Here is a 24,978-nt window from a genome sequence, read left to right as displayed (position 1 = left end):
ATTTCTTCCGCCCACATTTTAAACGGGTTATTTGTTTGCTTTTTAACTGAAGTACAGTTGATTTAAAATGTTGTATTAGTTTCTGGTGTACAGCATGGAGGGTCTTAGAGGGCATTATGCTGAGTGAAATAAGTCAGACAAAGAAAGACAAATACTATAAGATATCACTTACATGTGGGATCTAAAAAATACAGCAAACTAGTGAATATAACAGAAAAGAAACAGACTCATAGGTATAGAGAAGGAACTAGTGGTTACCAGTAGGGAGAGGAAAGAGGGAGGGGCAAGATGGCGGTGGAGGATAAAGAGGGACAAACTATCAGGTATAAAATAAGCTATAAGGATGTATTGTACAACATGGGGAATATAGCCAATATTTTAAAATAACTATAAATGGAATATAACCTTTAAAAATTGTGAATCACTATATTACATACCTGTAGCATATAATATTGTACAACTATACTTCAATTTAAAAAATATAATATTGTAAAATAAGGTGCCTCGTTATCATAGTACATAGCGTGTCAGTCTCATGACATTGTAAAATAAATAAGTAAAGAAAGAAAAAGAAAAAAATCATGGTGACAACTCAAACACTATCCCCACAAACGCCTCAATCGCTCCCCACCCTACTCTCCCCACAGAAAACAACTTGGCTTCAGGGACCAAACAGATCATAAAAACTAGTGAAAAGGACTGGACCAAGATGCCAAGATGATGTCTAAAGATTTTGTTTCTAAATAAATGTTTTGTTTCTAAGTAAGTGTTTTGATTTCTAAATATCTGCAACAACTTAAACTTTTTTTAAAATTTGAAATGTAAACCCTCTGGCAATCAAATGAAACAAATCTCCTGGTTTGATGACGTCCATGTGCAGCACTTTGCTAACTGTTGGGGGACACTTGGCATGGCCAGTGATAGGGGCTGGTAAAAAGTATTTACCAGTAAGGGAGAAATTTAAGAACAAAGTGAAGTTTAGTAAGTTTGCTGCTACAAGAAACAGGGAGCCACACAGGCAAGAGGTGTCTTGTGTGTCCACTGAGTGTGAACCTGCAGGGTCTTTTATTGAGGAAGGGGCTATGAACACAAAGGGATAGGGGAACAGATTTCTGATTGGCTATAAGTGAAGTAAAGGGCTTTGCTTTATTTATGGGAGGATGGTGGATTTATGACTCCAGTAAGACGGAGACATGGGAATCTATGATTTTGATAAGAAGGAGATATGGGCTACGATGAGGCTGGTCATCTCCTGGGGGTGTTAACTGTGCTAATGCAAACACCCGTCAGGAGTTTATCTCCCAAAGTGGACAGGCAGATGCCTAAGGGCTGGAAGTTTGGGGGCTGCAGGGGTCAGTAGGCACCAGCTGGCACTGCACAAAGTGTCAAATGATAGTGAGACTTGAATTTCTCTTTAGTCAAATTCCCTTCTTTCCCAAATCTGTAACCACACTGCCAGTAATACTGTACAAGTGAGCTGTCCTGCCCAAGCCACGTGGTTGGGTCACCGTCATCACAATCATTCACGTCTGCCATGTGCCCCTTACTTAACAATGGGGTAGGTTTTATTATTATCACCATTTAACTAATTAATCGCAGAATCCAGACCTTCTGATTCCCAGTCTTCTGGTGTGCTGTTTCCTACCAAGCCGTCCTACTTAGTTATTTAATTAAAAAACAAACAAACAAAAACCAAAAAAACTGCCTTCCTGCCTCGCCTGTACCAGCGTTTCCTTGCTCGCCCTTTTAGGACTTGTTTTTAAGACTGCTGCAGAAAAATGACGACGTAGAAAAAGTAAAACATGAAATGAAAATGGAAAAGAGGAAATACTGTCACAAAGAAAACTAGGGCCACGTGGTGTGTGTTCTCAGCCAGCGGGACCCACCACCATGAGGGAGGAAAGCCCACAGTAACTTCCACGGAAACAAGTCCTCCCAGCCGGTGGGAATGTGGATGCTCAAGCCATGATGTGTAGTTCCCCGAAGCTGTTTAAAGTGTTGGAAAAGGAAGGAGGCAGGGGATCAGGAAGAAAACCGTCGCCAACAAGGGAAAAGGGCAGGGAAGGTGCAAAAGCGCCCGCCCGCGCGGACTCCCCCGCCCGCGGCCCGGGCCACGTGACAGGGCCACGTGACGGGACCAAGATGGCCGACGGGGGAGACGGCTGCCGGGCGGGGCCGGGGCCGGGGCCGGGGCCGGGGCCGCCGCCCGGGCCGGAGCCGGGAGAGGAGTTTGAAATCGTCGACCGGAGCCAGCTGCCGGGCCCCGGCGAGCTGCGAGGCGCCGCGAGGCCGCGGGCGGCGACGGACGGCTGGTCCGCGCCCATCCTGACCCTGGCGCGCAGGGCCACGGGCAACCTGTCGGCGAGCTGCGGGAGCGCGCTGCGCGCGGCCGCGGCGCTGGGCGGCGCGGACGGCGGCGCGGACGGGGCGGCGCGCGCAGGTAGGCTCCCGCTTTCCACGGGACAGCGGCCGCTTCGCGGTGCGAGCCAGGCTGGCGAGGCTGTTTAACCGACTCAGCCTGTTAGACGAGTCGTTAACAAAACAAAACAAAACAAAAAGAACCCAGCCTGTTGACACGCTTAACTGCTCGTCCGCTTGCTTTATAAGGAGCGCGCAAGCCAAGATAAGCACGTGGGCGCGAGTGGCCGAGACGGGGGCGACCTCGCTTCCCACTGTGTTCTCACTGGTGGACTTTAGACTGAAAAGATGTACGAGTTTAAGCTTAGGTAGTCTGTGTTAATTTTAAAAGTAACTTAAGAAACGAGTCCAGTACTGTTTTCTGCTTTAAATCTCAAAATGCCACCCCACCTGACACCTCCCAGGTGTTGACCGCGCCTCCCTACTCCCTGCGGAGTCAGAGCCCCCGGGCGGAGGTCAGGGGGTGAGGGCTCCAGCGAGCTCTACCACCAGCCCACTATGTGATGCAGACAAGCTACCACATTTTCCAGCCTTGTGAAGTAGGGACTTTTTGATTCACCCAAGGATTCTTACGGTCTTTTGCAGCCTTTGCCATCTAGAGTAAGCGCATGAGTAAGAATGGAACCATTAAGTGATTTTATTTATAGAGTGTGACCTAGAAAGTCCTATAAAGCCAAATACTTAAAGCTGTGTGAACCCATACACAGTAGCCACCACCCACGTGTGATGTTTAAAGTGGTAAAAATTTAGCTCCTCAGTCACAACAGCCACGTTGTAAGTGCTCAGCAGCCTGCATGTGACTAGTGGCAGAGAACCTTTTCAGCACAGAAAGTGCTGTGGGGCCGAGCTGACTGAACACTGCAGTGCTCGCTAAGAAGTGTGCCTTGGAGTTTTCTTGATTCTGTCCTTTCCACTGGTGCACGTGCTGTAGAAGTTGGCACTAACACCGGAATAGTGAATGTGAGAATTTCAGTGGTTAAGAAAGATTGATGAGTAAAGCTTAACATCTGACTTGTTTTGAGATTCTGCCCGTGAAAAATAGGACTAGAAGGTCATGAAAGGATGCTGTTCACTTCAGGAATCTAGTGCCCACTAGCTCGCCACTTTTACACACATCAGTGGGTGTTTGTATGCCCACCCATTGGCAGTCAGTCCTGAGAGTCAAGAGATGGGGTCTTCTGGAGGCCTCTTAGATTGTAAGCAAATAATAAACGTTAGCTGTTTGGTGATAAAATGTGCCAGTTCCTAAACTGTGCCTAGCACACAATAATAAATCTTTGTTGAACAAATGCATATTTGAAAAATACTTATTTTCCATTTACGGTAATGCTATAGATAATCGCCAGCACTTGCATTGTGCTGCCCAGGTGCCAGAGGTTAGTCTGTGCGTACATGAGTTCATTTAACCTCCACGATAATCCTGGGCAGTAGCAGAGCTGGCTTTGTGGTGTGCGGTCAGTGCAGGCTTTGATCAGTGTGATCGCCTGGGGCCAGGCACTCAGAAGTGCCCCACAATTGAAATTCTTACTAAATTTGTCTTTGAATTTGTGTTTTGTAAGTGAAGTCTGATGGAACAAAGAAGGATGTATGGGGACTGTGGAGGCAGACTCATGTGTGCCGTCCCGCTTTCTGCTACCTCCCGGTACAGGTTCTCAGCCACCCTGGTCCACTCAGACTGCCCTGGGGCTTCTTCCACCCTTCCCTCGCACAGGGAGAGTTGAAGTCCCACTTTCTGAATCTCAGGGCAGGGCCAGGTGTCCACTGCCCTGCCCCAGTTTGGCAGCACCACAGCACATGAGGCAGGCACTGGGCAGAGGACCCTCAGAGAGGGACCACGTCCCTGCAGGAAGTTGCAGTCCCTTTAGGGCCGTGGGAGGGAGACCATGACTTCATGCTTCCGCTCCGGTAGCTGGTCCCGTGTGATAGGTACCGTTATTATCCTGTTTATAAAAAGGGAAGCTGAATTTTAAAAAAGTAACTTGACTAAGTTACTTAGAAATGGCAGAACCAGGACTTGAACCCAAACCGGCTGCCTCCAAGCCTGTGCTCTTAGTCACATCACCTCAATGCCTCGCTGCCTTTAAATAATTTTACAAGTAAAATGCCATAATATATACACATGGGCTTTTCAATTAGTCAATTTAAAGAAAAGACTAAATAAATAACTGCCACTCAAATGTGGCAAAAATTGTGAATGTGGCTTACCGAGGGCAGAAGTGTGAGGAACAGCTCTGTAGCTAGGCCGTGACCGTAACCCGGACTTGAAGCCATCAGATGGGACAGGGGTGGGGGTGCGGAAAAGGAAATGGACCCCGGGCAGCATGCCCTGCAGAGGCCTCGGAAAAGCGGGTCAGGAGAAGACAGAGGCCACCACTCCTGCCAGGACCAGCTCATTTTCTCTCTTTTCCATTGATCTGCTTACACAAGCAGTGAGGACAGAGATTGTTCAGAGGGAGGAGTGACAGAGCAGAGACTGAATGTGAGCAGCACTCTTGCCAGATAAAGAAGTGTTTGGTGACACAGGTCTAAGGAACATGCTGTGGAATGTTGTGCACTGCTCTGAATACGTGTTTTCAAATGTTATCCCACGGGGGCTCTGGTAGCGCAACTTGCCACGTGATTGCGTCCTCTGTAGTTGTCTTGCTTGGTTTTGGGGGTTTGGGTTTTTGGGTTTTTTTAGATAATAAATGCATGCGGTAAAACAAAAACATCAAAGCACACAGAAGAACACTTAGGACACAGTCAGAACTCATTCTCAGGAGCGCAAGGAGCAGGTCTAACGTGGAGTCAGATTTGTCCTTTTCTGTTATACCGGGAGCTGTCCCCAGATCTGCTGTACTTCAGAGCGGATCTGTGCATGTCGCTCGTGCCTCGCCTCCACACACACAGTTTTCGCACAAATCAAAGGACATACACACAAGGTTCTACAGTGTATTTTTTAGAGTGATGCCTCCTCCCGAAGGATGAATAAGAAAACGCAGGTGCTTACAGAACTCATGCGCCCGGCACGTCCTGCACGGGGGTGGGTACTCACTGAGGAAGGCATTCTTTAATTTTAGAAGTATTTAGATATATACTTGCCATTAGGTAGGCGGTACACACTATGCCTTTCTCCACTGTCTTCCATGGCCGATTTTATTCTCCATGTGTCAAGCAACCCCGCACAAGTGAAGCCTCTTCCAAAACGAAGCACAGTAACTTTGTCATTTCACATTGCTGAACACCTTAAGTTAGCCTCTGAGATGATGAGTGAAAATTCCAGAAAAATCAGGAAAGTGTATCCTTGTCAGGACAGGATAACACCATCCTGTACTGTAAGATCTTTTAACTGGGGTGAGGGTATATAGCTCAAACAGTAGAGGATGTGCTTAGCGTGCATAAGCTCCTGGGACAATCCCCAGTACCTCCTCTAAAAATAAATAAACCTCATTACCTATCCCTTGCCAAGGTAAAATAAATAATACAATAAAGACAAATAAAAAAAAATTTTAAAGATCTTTCAAGACACCAAAGAGCTACTCAAAATTAAAACTCAAATTTATAGAATCTAGTCACCCAACAACAAAAAGCCCCCGTCCTGAGGACTTATCTCTATACCAAAGGTTACAACAAACCAGCAGCCCTTGGAGATGTTTGTGACTGGTAGCTGCATTTTTTCCTATCCTGCACAGTATAAAAGCATTAAAAAAAATATTTTTTAACCAATTACCACTTTTCCATTACCACTTCACCAGCCTCTGAAAACTCCCGTCTGGCACTGTGATCAGCGTTGCTCCAGCAAGAGGGCCGCTGCAGGTTCTCTCCAGCTCCTCTTCGCACTGGGTCACTTTTTTTTTTTTTGGTGCCGAAACCCGGGATCACAGGGTCACTCTTTTATGTTACAGGCGCAGCCACTCTACATCAGTGAAGGTCCAGATCCCTGGCCAGACCACTTATTTGGCAGTTCAATAAGTGTAGAATTCTGTAGCATTCTGTGTGTTGTGTTGAACTATTTTGTGTGTTTGTATGATGTGAATAGCTTAGCCAGGGTCACAAAGCTAGTAAAACTGAGGGATGGAACACCTTAAAGATCCCTCCAGCTTGACTCTTCCATGACTCTCTAAATTGAGCGCAAATGGGAACAGGTGACTCACCCCGCAGGGGGATGGGTGAGATGGCTGCAGAGCACTGCCCTGTTCCCAGGAACGATGGTCCGAGCCACTGCCTAAAACACTAGCCTTCACAGTTTTTGCTCCCATGAGCCCCTAAAAATGCTTCATCATAATCTGAAAGTATAGAATACATTTTCTGGTTAGGGTAAGAACTGGCTTTTTAAAATAAGACTGTTAGATCATCCTTTTATCAGGTGGTATGTAAATGCCATGTGACTTGATAAACATTACCATCCATTTTAAAAATAAATGTTATTTAATATTTGAAAAATTTACATTTTTTTCTATTATTCCTTGAACTTGAATTTCCATTCCACTTATGTATGTTTAAATTTTTTTATTGGTCATCCTGTCATGTTTCTGAAAAAAAATATGTAAATTAAAATGTAATAAATTTTCCTTGTGACTAAAGCCCTAAGTGTATAAAAAAATTTTTCTTCTGGAATGAATTACCATTAAAATTATTAGTAATGCTAAGTTGATAAAAGGAATATAATTTTATAAGTAATTATACACAAATTTTTCTTGGAATTACTTCTCTTAATGAGCTGAATGGTGGTTTTTTTTTTCATTAGCGTGTACCTATAGATAAATATATATGATTTACTGATAAAATGTGATCAGACTTAGCATCAATTTTATTCCTATTTTTGGGGTTTTTATAGATGTGATCCCTGAGAAACCTGGCTCATATAAATAAGAAGTAGAAACAGACAGTTTTGTTATACTAATGTTGTTCAAGTCTTTGAACTCCTAAGTTATATGCCCCAAATTGCACTGATCTAATGTCAAATTTATATTGTTCATTTTTATTCAAATGAAAATCAGCTGACGAGCAAAAAGATGCATCCTAGTCACATTAAAGAAACTCTCTCTACTTGTGGAAAGCTCCCCCAAAAAAACTTTACCAAGACGTATCAAAGATAATTATACCTTATAATTCTTTCACTTTGCTTAACCAAGAACACTCAAAATGGTTGGGGACATCTAAACATTGCTTATTTCATTACATTGTTGCCAATACAATATTTTTGACAAAAATGGTTAGTTTACGTGTACTTCAAATCCATTTTCATCAAAAAGTTGGGGCTACAGTTTGGGCTCATTTAATTTATAGAACATGCCCATCAAATTAATGGCACATCCAAGGTGTGAGTATTGAGACCAGCTGACAACAATTGCATTTATTTGTGGGGGAACTTTTTTTAACCTTTCTAAAGTCAGAATACCCAGCAGAGGGCTAGAGACCACCCCTTTCCCCAAGACCAGGTTTCCTTAACTAAGTTCAGTAAAGCAATGAGAGACTGGAAGCTCTTCATGGTTTTGGTGACATGATTATCATCAAAGGCAGCTTCACTTTCATATGGTATGTGGGACTTTCTGCACCCCAGGTCAGTGCATCCAGAGGAAGATACAGGACAAGGGGTGAATTGCCCTTCTGTAGAGTAGGAGAAGAAAAAGTGTCTGTGAAACTTGAGGATCTAGAAATCAATTTCCTTAAACCATCTAGGCCTGCCAAGCTGTCAGCAGGACTTCCTGGCTAGGCATCCCCACTCAAAGACTACTACTTTGTTTATAGATCTGGGATTGGTATCTTCTTTAAGGATAAATCTTTACAAATTGCTTCTCTGGTTATTGGTCTGTTCAGGATTTCTCCCTCCCCTTGATGAGGTTTACAATTTCTGTGTCCTTTGCCAATCATCCATTTCATTAAAGTTTTCAAATTTATAAATGTAATACATAGGATTCTCTTAAAATCTAAAAATAATTATACCACCCCTACCCAAATGCTTTACTTAAAATCCATTTTTTCTTTTTCCACAACCAAGATGAAATGTTTAGACTGACTTTTCTTTCCCGGTAGCTGTCTTCTCTGGCTTTGCTGAGGGAATTTAGAATTTTCAGTCCCAGGCTGTCTCCAGTCTCAATAATATTTACTTAATACCTGTATTATAAATTCAGACATATATCATTCTTTCCAATTTAGCTATACATACAGATGCTCTTTTAACTTTGTATATGTCCATATTAATTAATGCCCATGAAATAAACCAGGTAAACAAAGGATTAATATCCAGAATATACAGCTCAATAAGACTAGGGCAGACAATTCAAGAAAGTTGTAAGATTTAACAGGCAATTCACAGAACACTAGGAGACAATAAACAGGAAAAGCTGCTTAACAGCTGTAATAATCCAACAACAGCAAAGTAAGACAGTACTGTCCCCACCCGACCCCCGAATCCAGGGGACAAACAGTTGAGAGACTGAGCGGTGGGCGGGTGCGGAGAGCGGCGCGCGGGGACCGGGGGCTTATTTTTGCTGCCAGCGCTGTTTTGGGGCCTACATTATTTCTAGAGGGACAGTCTCTTGGGCTTGAGAGGACACTTGATAAGCATTTGTCATGGATGTCTGATACTGACTGCAGACAGACTTCTTTACTCTCAAAGCGACAAGTTTAATGGAGTTGAAATGGAAAAGCAGTTGAGTTCATTTCATTGTTTTACTGACAAAAGAAAATTAGAACTCGTAATTGTCCACGAACTGTGGACGAAGGATGGGCGACAACGAGCATCCGAGTCGGGAACTGAGGGGCAGATGCTTCCCCGAGGGCACCGGGCGGCACCGTCGGACCAGAGGGCCGGCTCGGGGAGCCGTCGTGGGGACGTGCGAAGAACCCGCGACCCAGCCGCGAAGCCGCTCCTGCGGTCAACATGGCACCCGAGCGCCCCGTGGGCGTGGTCTTGAGCTGGACTCGGCCAATAGGCAAGAGGCGGGGCGGGGCACCCTTCCAGCACGCCTTCGAGCGGGGGGCCGGGCTTCTGGGAGTGTGAGCCCTTGCATTGGTCGAAAATGGAACAAGGGTGTGAGAGAGACCAATCGCGCTGAGCCTTGGTAGGGCCGTCGCCGTAGCAACGCGCGGAGCCACCTGGGAGAGGTCTCTGGAGTGTGACCCACAGCCTCAGCAGCCCAGGTGCGGCTGTGACCTCCCGGGGTCAAGGGCCGGTTGGCTGCGAAACCCGGTTAATCCGCGCGTCCGCGCTCCGACCAGACTGCCTGGCCTGTCTTTCCCTCCATTGTCTGGCCGTCCAGCCCCCTCACCCTGGACTATATTCAGCCCACTAACAGCTGTTCCTGCTTCTGCCTACAGCTTCCAAGTGCCAGATGATGGAGGAACGTACCAACCTGATGCACATGATGAAACTCAGCATCAAGGTCTTGCTCCAGTCTGCGCTGAGCCTGGGCCGCAGCCTGGATGCGGACCATGCCCCGCTGCAGCAGTTCTTCGTAGTGATGGAGCACTGCCTCAAACATGGGCTGAAAGGTGAGCCTGAGGGGGCGTCCGGGGCATGGGGATTCGGGCTCGCTGTTTGCGCAGCGTGTGTTCATCCATGCCAAACATTGTTCTGGGTGCTGGGATAACAGCAGTGCACGAGGCAAACAAGGTCCCTGCCCACAAGAGGCGGCATTCTAGAGTGGCGCTGTCAGATGGAAATGTGCAAGCCACACGTGCGATTTCTAATGCTCTAGTAAACGATTTTTTAAAAAAAAGTAAAAAGAAACAGACGAAGTTAGTTTTTAGTAATATATCTTACTGAACCTGATACAGCCAAAATATTGCCATTCTGACATATAGGTATTTTACATTATTGTTTATATTGAGGCTTAAAAATCCACGTGTTTTACAGTTACAGCACACCTCCTGTGCACTAGCTACATTTCAAGTTCTCAGTAGCACTTGTGGCTAGTGACTACCTTAGACAGCACAGTTCTAGAAGAGGAGACAGACAAAAAACTCAGAAGCAAGCATAATTACAAAATGCTACAAATTCAGGGAAGCAAAATGGGTTCAATAATAGGGAATCAAGGAAAAAAACCTTTCAGCTAGGGTGGGAAGGTCTTTCTGGGGAGGTGAAATGTGAGCTGAGACCTACAGGAGAAGGAGTCAATTGTGCAAAGGTTTAGGGCAAGAGCATTCCTAGAAAAACACAACCAAACACAACAGTTGCAAAGATCCTGAGCGGGACGAACTTTGGTTTGAGGAAGACACCAGGTACCTGAGATGCGCTGAGAAGGGGATGAGGTCAGAGAGATTGGACAGGCTGGATGACGTAGGCCTTTATAGGTCAGGTGAGGAGCTGGATTTTATTCTAAGAGTATTTGGAGGATGTTCAGCAAGGGAAATACAAGATCAGACTTATATTTTAAAAAGAACTTCCAGCTATGTGGAGAACCAATTGTAAAGGTGGAGACATGACAATATTAGCATCAGGGAGACCCATTAGGGGTTATTGCAACAATTCAGATGAGGGATGGTGGAGATGGTTTGAAATCAAGCATTGATTTTGGCATTAGATGGGAAGGAGAAAGGGGAAGGATTTCACAGGTAATTATTTGAGCACTTGTGTTTTGTGAGCAGTGAGTACTTGGGAGAAAGAGCACAGTGGGTCTCTCAGAGACTCTGTGTCATCAGAGGGAGGAGGGCTCATCTGTTTCCTGGCCTCTCCCAGTCCATAGCTGGGACTGAATCAGGAGGAAGCGGTGCAGCTCCGTGCCGTCATTTGGCTTTTGGGAGAGAGGCTGTGGGCCCCTGAAGACATTTTGCAACCTGTTCTTATCAATAACATTTTTGTTTTCCCTTTTAGTTAAGAAGAGTTTTATTGGCCAAAATAAATCTTTCTTTGGTCCTTTGGAGCTGGTGGAGAAACTTTGTCCAGAAGCATCAGATATAGCCACTAGTGTCAGAAACCTGCCAGAATTAAAGTGAGTGAGAAGTAGTTGTATCGATTTGATGTTTTAAAAAAACGAAACTCCCTGTTTTTACCGATTTCTCAACTCCTTGCTGATAAAGCACTTTCTAATTTAGAACAAATTGTTGCACGAGCCACACTCTACTTTAGTCCCAGCTATCCTTTTCATTCTCCACATGAGCTTGGGCAAGATTTGCCCCTCTCTGAGCCTCAGTTTCCTTTCCTTTAAAATGAGTACAGTGATTCCTGGTTGTCACACAAGGTCAAATAGTGTGAAAAGATGTCACCTAGAGAGCAGTTACAGGAGGGAAAGGAGTAGTTGCACTCCTGACATCCTGGCTTTGGATGCACCTGCGCAGTTTTCTGAATAACACAGTGTGAGTCAGATTTAAATTCCACAACAAGGGACATTTGTGAAAAGGCTGGGACTGACATATCGTTTGCCTTGCTGGGTTTGCCCTTGGGATCCCTGTATATAGGCTCAGAAATCAAAAACTGAGTGGAACACAAAAAGGCGTGTCATGGAATCTGCATTTAGAAAGGGGCCCTAGAGATCCTTAGGCTAAAGCAGAAGAGCCCCACGGAGCCTTCCCCAGCAGACCCAACCATCCAGCCCCGGGCCTTCTCCTGCAGGTCCGGTCTGCTCCATTTTCAGATAATAGTAGCCACCACCGTGAACTAAAGGCCTGCCGTGCACCAGGCGCTGTGCTAAGGCCACTTCGTGATCTCGTTTTATCCTCCACAACAAGCCCCTAGGAAAGCTGTTGGTGTCCCCATCTACAGGTGTGGAAACTGAGACTCAGAGTGGTTAAGGAACTTGCCCAAGGTCCCTCGCCAAGTGAGTGTGGAGCCAGGAGGAGAACACGTGTCTGCCGGACTCTGAAACCTTCTGAATCCCCTAAACTCCATTGCTGCCAAGCCCTGTGCATCCTTCTCAAGATAGGATTTAAGAACTCTTTCCCAAGTTCCGCCCTCTGGGCCTGCACACATAAGATGAAAGCCTTTTGCTGGTGTTATCCTCTCATATGTTTACTTGCTGACCCTCTCATGAGCTTCCCTTGGCTTCTGCTTTGTTTCTTCCATTCTTTCTGTGGTTCTGCTGCCCATCGCCTTCCAACCAGCCCACCCCCTCAAGAGCACAGCGCTAGGCTGGTCCCAGGGTGTTCTGCCTGGAGTGGAGCCAGGCTCTCCCCGCTTGCACTCAGGCCTCAGTTTCCACTTAGGCAAGGGAGGTGCTTTTGAAGTCTTGTTACTCTAACAAAAAGCTTATTGTCAGCCAGACTCACTGCTTCTGTGTCCTCATTAACCCTGTGGATGCTAAACCCCCGCCGACCTGCACCGCGTCTGCCAAAAAGGAAATAAGCAGTAGCAACCTTTTCTTGATGCCCCTGGAGGAGCCGCGTGAGAAACAGCTAGTGCTTTGTTCCATGAAGAGCTGCAGTGTTTTTACTATTTCATGAAATAGTAACAAAAGTTCCAAAACTTCACAGTGTTTGGGAAGTTATGACCCATGCTTTTTGAAGGGGAGAGACGGCTCTAAGGCGGCTGGAAACTTGCAGGATGAACTTGGCATCCTGAGAGGGGTCTCTCTAGGGTTTAATTCCCTTGTCCAGTTGAGATGAAAACACCTTTTACAGCATGGCCTGCCACCCCAAATTGTTCATTGTTCTCCTGCTGTGGTTTGTTACTAAGCGTACTGTTACACAATGAATATGATTTCACAGATTGGCACTTACACCCGGACAACAGACAAGGCCTCTCTCTCTCTTTTTTGAAAATTAAAAACAGCCTTTTAAAAAATTATTATCATATAACCTTTAATTAGGAAACAAAAACAAGTGAAAAGAGATGTTTTTGTGAGCCCACTAAGGGAAAAAACCCAAAACCCTGCAGTTAGTGTCAATATCCTTCTAGATCCTAAAGGTGCAAAATCTGACGAATAGAAAAGATGGATTCCCCTCCGCCTCCCCCCAGCACTGTGTTGCATTCCTTCCGTGGAAGACCGGTACTGTCCACGAAAGCCACCACGGCACCTACCCTTCAAGCCGGCATTTCCACTTCTACGTGTCTCAGCCCACAGATCTAACGCGTGAAAATGACACACGCACAGAAATACCTACTGCAGCGCCATTTGTGACAGCAGAAGGTTAGAAACAGCCTAGATGAAAAGCCAGCTAAATAAATTCTGGCGCAGCCCAATACTGGAACACTCTACAGCTATGAAAACATGAGCGAGAAGTTCCTTGTGTGTGGAAAGAATTTCAAAATGACAGATATTCAGTGAGATAAGCAAGTTATAGAACAGTATGTATAACATTACTAATTTTTTTAATAAAAATGGGAGAAAATAAGAATTTATTTTCATACGCACAGAAACGTTTGGAAAGTGCACCTGAGCTAAGAGCAGCGTGTTGCTGTATGGAGACGGGGAACGGGAAGAAGCAGCACGCAGTGAACTGTACGTGCTGTTTAATAGCCCTTTTTCCATTTAATATTAGATTTCAAACCTTTTTCCCGTATTAAATATTCACCTACAATGTCATTTTTTTTTTCGATGAATAACTTCTCTATCACATCATTTCTGAAATGAACACATAGCATTCTGTTGTATAACCACCCCCACCCCACTCCCACTTTGAGCCTTGGGGTTGTTTTCAAATTCTCATTATCCAAACAGTGCAGTGGTGACCATCCCCATACATGCGTCTTGTGTGCATCCTCGGTCACTTCCCTGTGTTACTAGGTGTGTTGACAGCCTGCTGTCATCAAATGTCTGTTGTACCAGTTTACACTCCCACCAACAGCACACATCAGTGTCCACTTTCCCCATCCTGCCAACGTCAGATACCCTTTTCTCTACTATATTTCCTTTCCTTTTTACTCTGGTTTACTGTCATTTGTTGGAACGGTGAGGAATCCAAAGCCTTCTGTACTCATTAGGTTGGGCGCCCTCTGACGCTTTGACGCAGATACAAAGTGACAGCAGTAATTCTAACGCTCTGGGATATTACACATGCAGTTACTCTGCTTAGAACAGAATCTTTTTCTCTTAATTAGTGTTAGGTCTACAATTGGGAGGCTTTTTCTTTTCCTTTAACGTTTAAAACAGATCTTTTCAAAATCGCACCTTTGAGATTGGTTGTACAAGGTGAACAGTACTGAACCGAACACTTAAAACTGGGTGAGCTGGGGGCGGGGTGGACATAGCTCAGTGGTAGAGCGCACACTTAGCATACACAAGGTCCTGGGTTCAATCCCCAGTACCTCCATTAAAAAAAAAAATGGGTAAGGTGGTAAACTTTGTTATGTGTATTTTACCCCAATCAAAAATACAATTGTACCTTTGAGCTAATGCCTTAGAAATCTTGTGGGACTTCAACACTTCAACAACTATGTTCAGGGGGAGGGTTTGGCTCAGCAGTAGAATGCTTGCCTAGCATGCTTGAGGTCCTGGGTTCAATTCCCAGTACCTCCATCAAGTAAATAAACGTACTTATCTCCCCGCCAAAATAAAAATAAGAAGCTCCTGACAACTATGTTCTATGTTAGTCTTTTGCAAGAATGTTTTATCCATTATACAGTCTAACCTGATACGTCCTAGCTCCCTGTGAAATTTTATGAATACTTGCTAAGTTTTATCTAATTGTATTTGTTCCAGAAATCAGCTGTTTGTGGCTTAAATTTTTTTACTTTTTTATTTTTTGGAAAAGAAAAAGTACATGCCCGTGATACAGGTCTCAGATAGTCCCCAAAGGAATGAGCCCTGCCCTCAGCCTTCCCCGTGGGCTCCCCCAGCCGCCGGGACAGCTCTGCTCGCAGGTTCTCTGCATCCACAAGCACAGGCGTGTGCATGTGGGAATGTGTGTCTCTCCTGGGCTCAGCTGGCTCTTTCCCCTTGGTGTTTTGTTACTGGCATGTGTAACAGTTTGCCTCTCTGTTTGGGTTCTAGGACAGCTGTGGGAAGGGGCAGAGCTTGGCTTTATCTGGCACTCATGCAGAAGAAACTGGCAGACTATCTGAAAGTGCTTATAGACAATAAACATCTCTTAAGGTATTTCATCTCCTATTCTGCTTGCCTTCTGGTTTGTAAGTAATTAGAACACAGTTCTGTAAATCATTTGGAATTAAAACAAGGATGTAGAGGGGAGGGTACAGCTCAGTGGTAGAGCACATGCTTAGCATGCATGAGGTCCTGGGTTCAATCCCCAGCACCTCCATTTAAAGAAAGAAAGAAATAAACCTAATTACCTAAATAAACCTAATTCCACCCCAAAAAAAGTTTTTTAAAAATTTAAAAAATAAAAATAAACAACGATGTATAATGTACACAGCTTTTATTCAAATTATTTTCAAGTGTAAATATTCTGTGGCTTAGTTTTAAAATAGTATTTTATTTCTGAGCACTGATATCTAAAAGTCATTATGAATGAAGATTCATATTACTTTTCATTTTGAAAAGCCATTTGAAGACAATTCCTCTAAAATACCTAAGATGCGGTAACCAACAGCCTACTCCATTAAGTGTCAACAAAATGACATTTATTTGATTGGATGATAGGAGGGGGAAAATGACTTTAACTAGATTCAGGGGCAATTTTCAAGTCTAAAACCCTGCTTTTTGTAAAAGAACAAACCTAGATTACCTGTTTTAGGATTCCATACTCAGTTTGTAAACGTTTATATCTCTTGGCTTCAGTAAAGACGAACTGGCTGTCTCTGAAATTTCTGACTGAGTTCATTTTTTATATTTATAACTATATTAGCAAAATTTCTAAGAGGAATTTTCTCCAAGATATGAGAATGTACAAGGGAAAAAATCTCTCTAGAGGTAATTCCCTTGTCTAACTGAAATAAAAATATCTTTTATAATACGGCCTGTCACCCAAAATTTTCAAGTCATGGCTTATTATTGAACATACCTTTACAGGATAAATACTGATTTCAAATAGTTCACATACTTTGCACTTTGAGTACAGTTACACTGAGTAACTTTAAAGTACAGATTTTGTTCCAGTGAACTAATTCTTAAAACAACAAGTTCTCATGCACTCACACCCACAATGGTAAATTAGCAAATCCCTAGTGAGCAGAGCAGTAAATGGATGGCGCCTACTGCACGTGGCTGAGGGGACTGGGGCAGGTAAGGAGGTACAATCAGCCAGTGTTGTCCCGTGGGTCGCAGGGAAGAGGGAAGGGCTTTACTCTTGGGGGAAGGGGAGGCTGTGGGATCCCACTTCCTGTTGACATGAATGTCAGTGTAGAAGTAGTTCATAGGGACACAAAAGAAGGAGTCGGGGGCAGGAGAGGCAGAGTGATGTTCCGGAACACAGGGGCCAAGACGAGAAGGACTGGGGTCCAGGATCCAAACGGAGGAGTTCACCTTGGACCAGAGGTGGGAGGAGCCACAGGAAGAGAGGCGAGGCCAGGGAGGAAGCAGCAGCACACGAAGCGGGAGCCGGAATGAGAGGCAGAAGGAAATTCGGACAAGGGAGCCTCTGGCTCTGGCTCCTGGTGGGGCTGGCAGCCAGGCTGCGGGCTAAGAGGCCACAGGGCAGGTGGGTCCGGGAGAAGGCTGGTGAAGGTGTTTCTGTCCTGTGGATCCCTTTTCAGTGAGTTCTATGAACCTGAGGCGTTAATGATGGAGGAAGAAGGGATGGTGATCGTCGGTCTGTTGGTGGGACTCAACGTGCTTGATGCCAATCTCTGCTTAAAAGGAGAAGACTTGGATTCTCAGGTAAAACGGGAATTTTAACTCTAGATGGAATGCCTTTTTTGGGCCAGGGGTTTTACGGAGAATCTGCAGACGTGTGCTGAACCCCTGAAAGGAGCAGGGGGCACCCGGCACAGGCCCGAGCAGCTGGCAAAGGTCTCGGGGAAGGGTGAAGACATAGCTTGGGTGCACAGGGAACGCACAGCGTGTCTGGGGTCAGGAAGCAGCTCTCGGTGGCTGGGACACGGGGTGCTCCGTGAGTGAGGGGACGCTGCAGGCGGGGCGCAGTTATCCCGCCACCAGTGACGTGCCAGCAGCTTTAGCTTTTGTCCCTGGGGCTTTGGAAGCCGTAGGAGGTTTTTAAGCAGGATCCTGAAATGATCAGGCCTGGGATTGAGGAAGATCGATCTAGCAGCCATCCAGGTCGTGAGTTGAAGTAGCCAAGAATACAGAAAGCAAAAACATTGAGCAGGCAAGTCTGAAAGTCCCGAAAGGTTGCATAGGAAGTGGGAAGGTGACTCAGAGAGATCTGATAGAGCAGATCCCCGAGGAAAGTAAGCAGGCGGGTACAGGGTGCCCTGTGCGGTGGGGCAGCCCTCTGCACGGGAGCCAGTGAGCAGGGCTGAGGCCTAAACTGGTGGCCGGGAGTGTAAATGAGGACACCCTGCCCCATCGTCGCCTCCACCCCTCTTCAGGGCATCTGTAGCTGTGGCTGGGCCACCACCTGGCCTTCTTGCCACCACATGTTTGGACACGAAGCATCTAAAGCTTCCCCAGTCCCTTCAGGGCCAGGTCAGCTCTTTTGGTTTTTTGTAACCTCTCCTCTCTCTCTTTTTTTTTTTTTTTTCAATAGTTTTCTTGTTTTTGCATGTTGAAAATTTTTCAAAAACTACAGAGAAGTTTTTTCGAAAAGAATCAAAATATCACATATAATCCCATTATGTAGAGACAGCTAAATGGGTGTTACATTTGGGGATGTATCTTCCCAGCACATGAATAAAGGGGTGTGTATTTGTATTTATACATTTCAGAGAGAGATACTTGAAGTTTCATTTTCTCATTAAACCAAAATATGATTATTCCAAGTGCACCATTTTGCGATTTTGTAATTTGCCTTTTTTTTTTTTTCAGTTTTTCACCTTTTCTACTTCTTTATTATAGATTAAAGATATTCAGCATCTTTCAGAATATTTTGTTATAAATTTCTGGTTTCTTAGGGTTTATTTTCCCTGTAGAGTTTGTTTGGTTTTTATGCAGCCAAATTTCATGGAGTTTTCTGTTATACCTTCTATATAGTATTGTGCTTAGAAGATCCTTCCACATCTAAAAATTAACCTGATTTTTAAAATGAAATATATATATTTTGCATTTAAATAATCTGCTTATCATTCATTTTGATACAGTGTGAAATGGAAATCTAGATTTATTCTATAAATAGTAAACAGTTTTCTGAATATCATGTGTTAAATATTATTTTCCTAACTAATTTGAAATTCCACCTTTATCATGTGTGAAATTATATGCTGAGGCTTATTTCTGGACTGTGTTTAGTCTCTGATTTCTTTATTTTATTTCTATGCCGGTCACATAGTCTTTTTGCTAGGGGGAAGGTAATTAGGTTTACTTGCTTTTTTCCTTTTTTTCTTTTTTTTTTTTTTAATGGAGGCACTGAGGATTGAACCCAGGACCTTGTGCGTGCTAAGCACGTGCTCTACCCCTGAGCTACACGCTCCTCCCTGCGTAGTCTTTAATCCCTGTTCCCACGTAGTGTGGTTTATGCTCCGGCAGCTCACCTCCTGCTACTCTTTCCAGTATAGCTGAGGCTGTTCATTCCGCCAGATGACTTTGAACATCATTTTGTTGATTCCAGAATAAAAACTTGAATGGGATTTGTATGAAATAAAAGATGTGATAGAGCCCCCTGGCCAGTTCTCACCTGGAACACGCTGCCTCTTGTGTGTCACCATGAAGTGTGACTATTTACTGTTGATGTCTGAGGGATCCTCTTTCTCATGTTCATTTTTTTTTTAACATTTTTTATTGATTTATAATCATTTTACAATGTTGTGTCAAATTCCAGTGTAGAGCACAATTTTTTAGTTGTACATGAACATATATATATTCATTGTCACATTTTTTTCGCTGTGAGCTACCACAAGATCTTGTATATATTTCCCTGTGCTATACAGTATAGTCTTGTTTATCTATTCTACATTTTGAACTCCCAGTCTATCCCTTCCCACCCCCCGCCCCCTTGGCAACCACAAGTTTGTATTCTATGTCTATGAGTCTGTTTCTGTTTTGTATTTATGCTTTGTTTGTTTGTTTGTTTAGATTCCACATATAAGTGATCTCATATGGTCTTTTTCTTTCTCTTTCTGGCTTACTTCACTTAGAATGACATTCTCCAGGAACACCCATGTTGCTGCAAATGGCGTTATGTTGTCGGTTTTTATGGCTGAATAGTATTCCATTGTATAAATATACCACAGATTCTTTATCCAGTCATCTGTTGATGGACATTTAGGCTGTTTCTATGTCTTGGCTATTGTAAATAGTGCTGCTATGAACATTGGGGTGCAGGTGTCTTTTTGAAGTAGGGTTACTCCTGGATATATGCCCAGGAGCAGGACTCCTGGGTCATATGGTGAGTCTATTCCTAGTCTTTTGAGAAATCTCCATACTGTTTTCCACAGCGACTGCACCAAACTGCATTCCCACCAGCAGTGTAGGGGGGTTCCCTTTTCTCCACAGTCTCTCCAGCATTTGTCATTTGTAGATTTTTGAATGATGGCCATTCTGACTGGTGTGAGATGATACCTCACTGTAGTTTTGATTTGCATTTCTCTGATAATTAGTGATACTGAGCATTTTTTCATGTGCCTATTGATCATTTGTATTTCTTCCTTGGAGAATTGCTTGTTTAGGTCTTCTGCCCATTTTTGGATTGGGTTGATGTGTTCATTTTTATTAAACGTGAATGTTGAATGCTGTCAAATACCTTTTTGGCATCTATGAAATGTCATATCCATTTTTAACAAATATTATAGTTGAATTAATTTGTGATTTCCTATTGTGATATGATCCCTGCATTCCTAAAGGAAACCTTGCTTGGTCATCATGCGTTATTCTTTTAGTGTGCTCCTAGGTTTAGTATGTCTGTGGTTTGGGGGGAATTTTTGTGTTTCCACTTATGAATGACACCCTTCTGAATTTTCCTTCTCTATCCTGTCTTTGTCACTTTTCAGTGTCAGGATTGTATTAACTTCATAAAATAAGCTGGACAGTGTTCTTCTTTTTCCTACTCATTTTTGTACCACAGTTTATTAGAGCAGGAATTAGTTTTCTTTAAAGGTTTGTTAAAACTTGCTGGTATGACCATTTCAACTTTATGCCGAAAGCCTTGTGGTCCTCGGTTCTTTGACCACTTTAATTTTTTGCATAGCTTTCGGTCAACTTACTGGTTTCCTAAGTCTTAGAACAATTTTTGGTCCTTTATATTTTTCAAGAAATCATTTGTTTCTTTCAGATCTATTAGTCATAATACATAGGTTTTGTTTTTAGTTAAATCTTTCCTGGGTTTCTATTGTATTACGTAACTAATTAACAGTCACATAAACAGTAAGTCACTCACAGTTGAGGGTTGGCTGGGCTCAGGGAGGCGCCTCCTGAGGGCTCCTGCGACGACAGGCAGTTGGCGTCTGGGGCTGGAACGGCTGAAGGCGGGCGCTGTCACTGTCCTCTGGGCTGAGAAGGCTCAGTGAGCTGGGGCGGGAGCAGCAGGGGCCTCTTAGGCATCTCTGTCTGCATGTGGCCTCTCTAATCGGTCTCCAGCCTGGTGCCTCAAGGTAGCCAGACTTCTCCCCGGGAAGCTCAGGTCTTCAAAGATATGTGCCCAAGGGACAGAGCCAGGGAGAGGCCCTTCCCGCCTTTGCTGACCCGGCTGCGGAAGCCACGGCATCCTTCCTGCCGCTCTCTGCTCCTCAGGTCAGGCAGTAAGGCCGCCCAGGTTCAAGGGCTGGGAATGTAGATTCGTGGGAAGTACAACAGAGAAGTTGCAGAAGCCATCACGTAAAGCTCTGGCTTTAACATCGGTGGGGCTGATGAGGAGTTAATGCTGCACGTGGTATTCTTTGAGCTGAAACTCGATCCTGCAGCTTTCTTCATATCATGACATATCCACCCTCTGCATTCCCTGTTATGGTTGCGTAGGGTTCTGCGACATGGCTGTCACAGGGCTGATTTAAATATTTCTCTATTGATGGACCCAGTTTTCCTATACTTCAAAGGAATGGCTTCACGTACTCACACCGGCCGGGATGGTGGCAGGCTGGGGCTTTCACTCTCTCCCTCTCCTGTGCTTCGTTTCTGGACAAAGCCCCCGGCTGTGAGATGTGCAAGGGGGCTTGGCCCTCCCTAGTTCCCCACAGCGGCAGAGAATGTCCCCTAAAGCACTGACTGGACCATTACACCCTAATACGGGGACAGGAGTCCGAGCACCAGTAAAGACCACCGCTTCAGTCCCGAGATCCGGGACTCCCTTTTTTCTTTATTACTTTGTACCCAAAGAACTTTGTTGATCTTTGTCAACAAGTTGATTATTGAATAAATACAAAAAATAAATCATAACTAGGTGGTGAAACTTCAGAATATTCCCTTAAATTCTGATTTTTAGTACATTTTTCTTCTAGAAGGTGATGGGGTTCTTTTTCTTTTGTTTCGTTGGTGTGATTGAGTGCTACTTTATAACCTGGCTAGCCTAACAAACTGTTTGTAGGAAAGAGAGAGGAATGTAAATGCCTTGAATTTTAAAGACTGTAAGATTTGTGGAAAGTGGAAACCATTATTTCTCATTTAAACTTACTTTATTTCAATCAGGTTGGAGTGATCGATTTTTCTCTCTATCTGAAGGACGTGCAGGCTCTTGACGGGGGCAAAGAGTAAGTACTGCGTTGTAAGCTGTCCTGCATGTTTTTAACGAAATCCCAGCAAAGAATGCTACTCTTTTATTGAAGTATAATTGGCATATAACATTGTATTCGCTTCAGGTGCGTGACATAATGATCCAGTATTTGTGTATATTACAAAATGATCACCACAAGAAGTCCAGCTAACACCCGTCACCATGCATAGTTACAAACAATTGTTTTTCTTGTGACAAGAACTTTTAGGATCTACTGTCTCAGCAGCTTTCAAATACAGTGTTGTGAACTGTAGTCGCCGTGCCGCACATACGTCCCCGGGGCTTACGTGTCTTACAGCTGGAAGTTTGTGCCGTTTGGCTGCGTTCACCCGCTTTCCCACGCCTGCCTCTAGTAGCCACCAATCTCTGTATCTGTGAGGCTTTATGTTTGTTTCTTTCTTTCTTTGTTTCAGAGTCCACGTATAAGTGAGATCATAAGATATTTGTCTTTCTCTGTCACTTAGCATACTGCCCCCAAAGTCCACTTATGTTGTCAGAAGTGGCAGGATTTCCTTCTTTTCTGTGTGAATGTGAATGTGAATGCACCGCATTTGCTTTATTCATTCACCCATTGATGGCCGCTTAGGTTGTTTCTGTATCTTGGCTATTATAAATAGTGCTGCAGTGAACATGGGGGTGCAGATACATGTTCAAGTTACTTTTCATTTTCTTTGGGGTTTTTTTATGTATTCATTTTACAGTGTCGTATTTTTTAAATTGAAGTATAGTTGATGTACAGTATTATGTTACAGGTATACAACATAATGACTCACAATTTTTAGGAGTTATATTCCATTTATAGCTATAAAACGTTGGCTGTGTTTCCCATGTGGTACAGCACATCCTTGTGGCTTACTTTATACCTGATAGTTTGTCCCTCTTAATCCTCCACCGCCATCTTGCCCCTCCCCCGTCTCTCTCCCCACTCGTCACCGTTAGTTCCTTCTCTACATCTGTGAGTCTGTTTCTTTTCTGTTATATTCACTAGTTTGCTGTATTTTTTAGATTCCACATGTAAGTGATATCTTACAGTATTTGTCTTTCTTTGTCTGACTTATTTCACTCAGCATAATGCCCTCTAAGACCCTCCATGCTGTACACCAGAAACTAATACAACATTTTAAATCAACTGTACTTCAATTAAAAAGCAAACAAACAAATAACCCATTTAAAATATGGGCAGAAGAAATGAACAGACATTTTTCTAGAAAAGGAAATGCAGATGGCCAACAGGAACATGAGAAGTTGCTCATTGTCACTAATATCAGGGAAATGCAAATCAAAATCACAATGAGACACCATCTCACATCCGTCAGAATGGCCATCATCAAAAAGAACACAAATAGCAAATGTTGGCGAGGGTGTGGGGAAAAGGGACCCCCTGTACACTGTTGGTGGGAATGTAAATTGGTGCAGCCACTATGGAAAACAATACGGAGGTTTCTCAAAAACCTTAAAATTGAACCACCATATGGCCCAGCAGTTCCACTCCTGGGCATATATCCAAGAAAAACAAAAACATTAATTCAAAACGATACATACACCGTGCTATTAACAGCAGCACCATTTATAATTGCCAAGACTTGGATGCATCCTAAGTGCACACCAGTAGGTTGGATGGATAAAGAAGATGAAGCATATGTATGCAGTGGAATACAACTCACCCACAAAAAAAGAAGGGCATTTTCCATTTGCGGCCCTTCACTTTTCATATTGTTTGGATAAATACCCAGGAGTGGAATTACTGGATCATTTGGTAATTCTACTTTTAATTTTTGAAGAACCTCCCTGTTGTTTTTTAAGTGGCCACGCCAATTTACATCCCGGCCAACAGCGCACAGGGTCCCCTTTTGTCCACGTCCTGGCCAACATTACTATTTCTGGTCTTCTTGCTGCTAGCCAGTCCGACAGGTGTGAGGTGATGATTGCGTTGTGGTTTTGATTTGCATGTCCCTGATGCTTAGTGGTGTTGAGGATCTTTTCATGGAACTGTTGACAAAGAATGCTGCTTCTGTGGGCGGGGGGAGCACCTGCAGGAAGGCTGCTCTCTGGGCAGCGTGTTTTCTGGGCCGTGTGTTTCCAGTGCGGTTCCGTGTCTACCCCGCCAACCTTGCTGGTTCACTTGGGACCATGCAGACACTACTCAGCTCTGACTGTCTCTTGGTTTCCTGATGACAGTTCTCCTAGGAAGTGATCGGAAGGTTGGGGGACGATTACAAAGCATCAACACTGAGTAAAAGTAATTCTCTCTTTTTACACTCTTTTTAAAAGGCATGAAAGAATCACTGATGTCCTTGATCAAAAAAACTATGTAGAAGAACTGAACCGGCACTTAAGGTAGGACTGTCTCCTTTTTCCGCTGTTGTGGTCCATCCTCAGTACTCGGTAATTGCCTGGTGGAACTTTTTTGAGCTGCCGTATATTTATAACTAACTTATTTCCAAGCCAAAAGGAAAGGTTATCATTCAATGCTCATGTGTACAGACTGGAGAACTGTGATTTCTTGATGAAGAGTTTTGGAGAACTCTTTGGTCCTTCGTGTTGTGCCGTTACGCTATTTAGAGAGTAACAAATGAATCCCGACCCGCCACCCCGCAGCCCGCAGCCCACAGCCCCCTGGTTGGAAATCACTGCATGGGAGGCGCTGTTGCTGCTGGATTGGAATCAGCACACATCCCTCCAGTGTTGTTTGTTTTTTTTTTTAAGTGGAGGTTCTGGGGCTTGAACCCAGGACCTCGTGCCTGGTAAGCACACACTCTGCCATTGAGCTATTACCCTCCCTACTGAGAAAAAGATCGTTGATCCGTTCCTAGTTTATTGAGCGTTTCGATGAGGAATAGGTGTTGAATTTTGTCCAGTGCCTTTTAGCGTTCATGAAGTTAATCATGACTTTTATCTCTTAATCTAGTGAAGTGATACATTTTATTAATGAACTTCTTCATTCTGACCGTTCCCGTATCACAGGGGTAAACTCTACTTGATCGA

At 44.1% G+C, this 24,978-nt stretch overlaps 1 protein-coding gene across 2 annotated transcripts in view; it reads left to right on the top strand.

Moving 5' to 3' along the window:
- Positions 1–2,118: 2,118 nt before the first annotated feature.
- Positions 2,119–24,978, top strand: part of RUFY1 (RUN and FYVE domain containing 1) — a 44,202-nt gene continuing 21,342 nt past the window's right edge. Inside the window, exons 1-7 of one of the 2 annotated variants that reach the window (XM_074350129.1) lie at positions 2,119–2,440; positions 9,721–9,894; positions 11,216–11,333; positions 15,270–15,371; positions 16,931–17,054; positions 21,909–21,970; positions 24,265–24,330. In XM_074350129.1, the coding sequence (XP_074206230.1) occupies positions 2,143–2,440; positions 9,721–9,894; positions 11,216–11,333; positions 15,270–15,371; positions 16,931–17,054; positions 21,909–21,970; positions 24,265–24,330 (944 nt within the window). In that variant the 5' untranslated portion in view covers positions 2,119–2,142. Of the gene's footprint in view, positions 2,441–9,524; positions 9,544–9,720; positions 9,895–11,215; positions 11,334–15,269; positions 15,372–16,930; positions 17,055–21,908; positions 21,971–24,264; positions 24,331–24,978 lie in introns of those variants that run through there. The other variant, XM_010946156.3, reaches the window with a different exon arrangement.

This window comes from Camelus bactrianus, chromosome 22 (assembly GCF_048773025.1).
Source record: "Camelus bactrianus isolate YW-2024 breed Bactrian camel chromosome 22, ASM4877302v1, whole genome shotgun sequence".
NCBI classification, from domain to species: Eukaryota; Metazoa; Chordata; class Mammalia; order Artiodactyla; family Camelidae; genus Camelus; species Camelus bactrianus.
The sequence above is the reverse complement of the archived record's forward strand: the minus strand, read 5'-3'. Positions and strand labels throughout refer to the sequence as shown.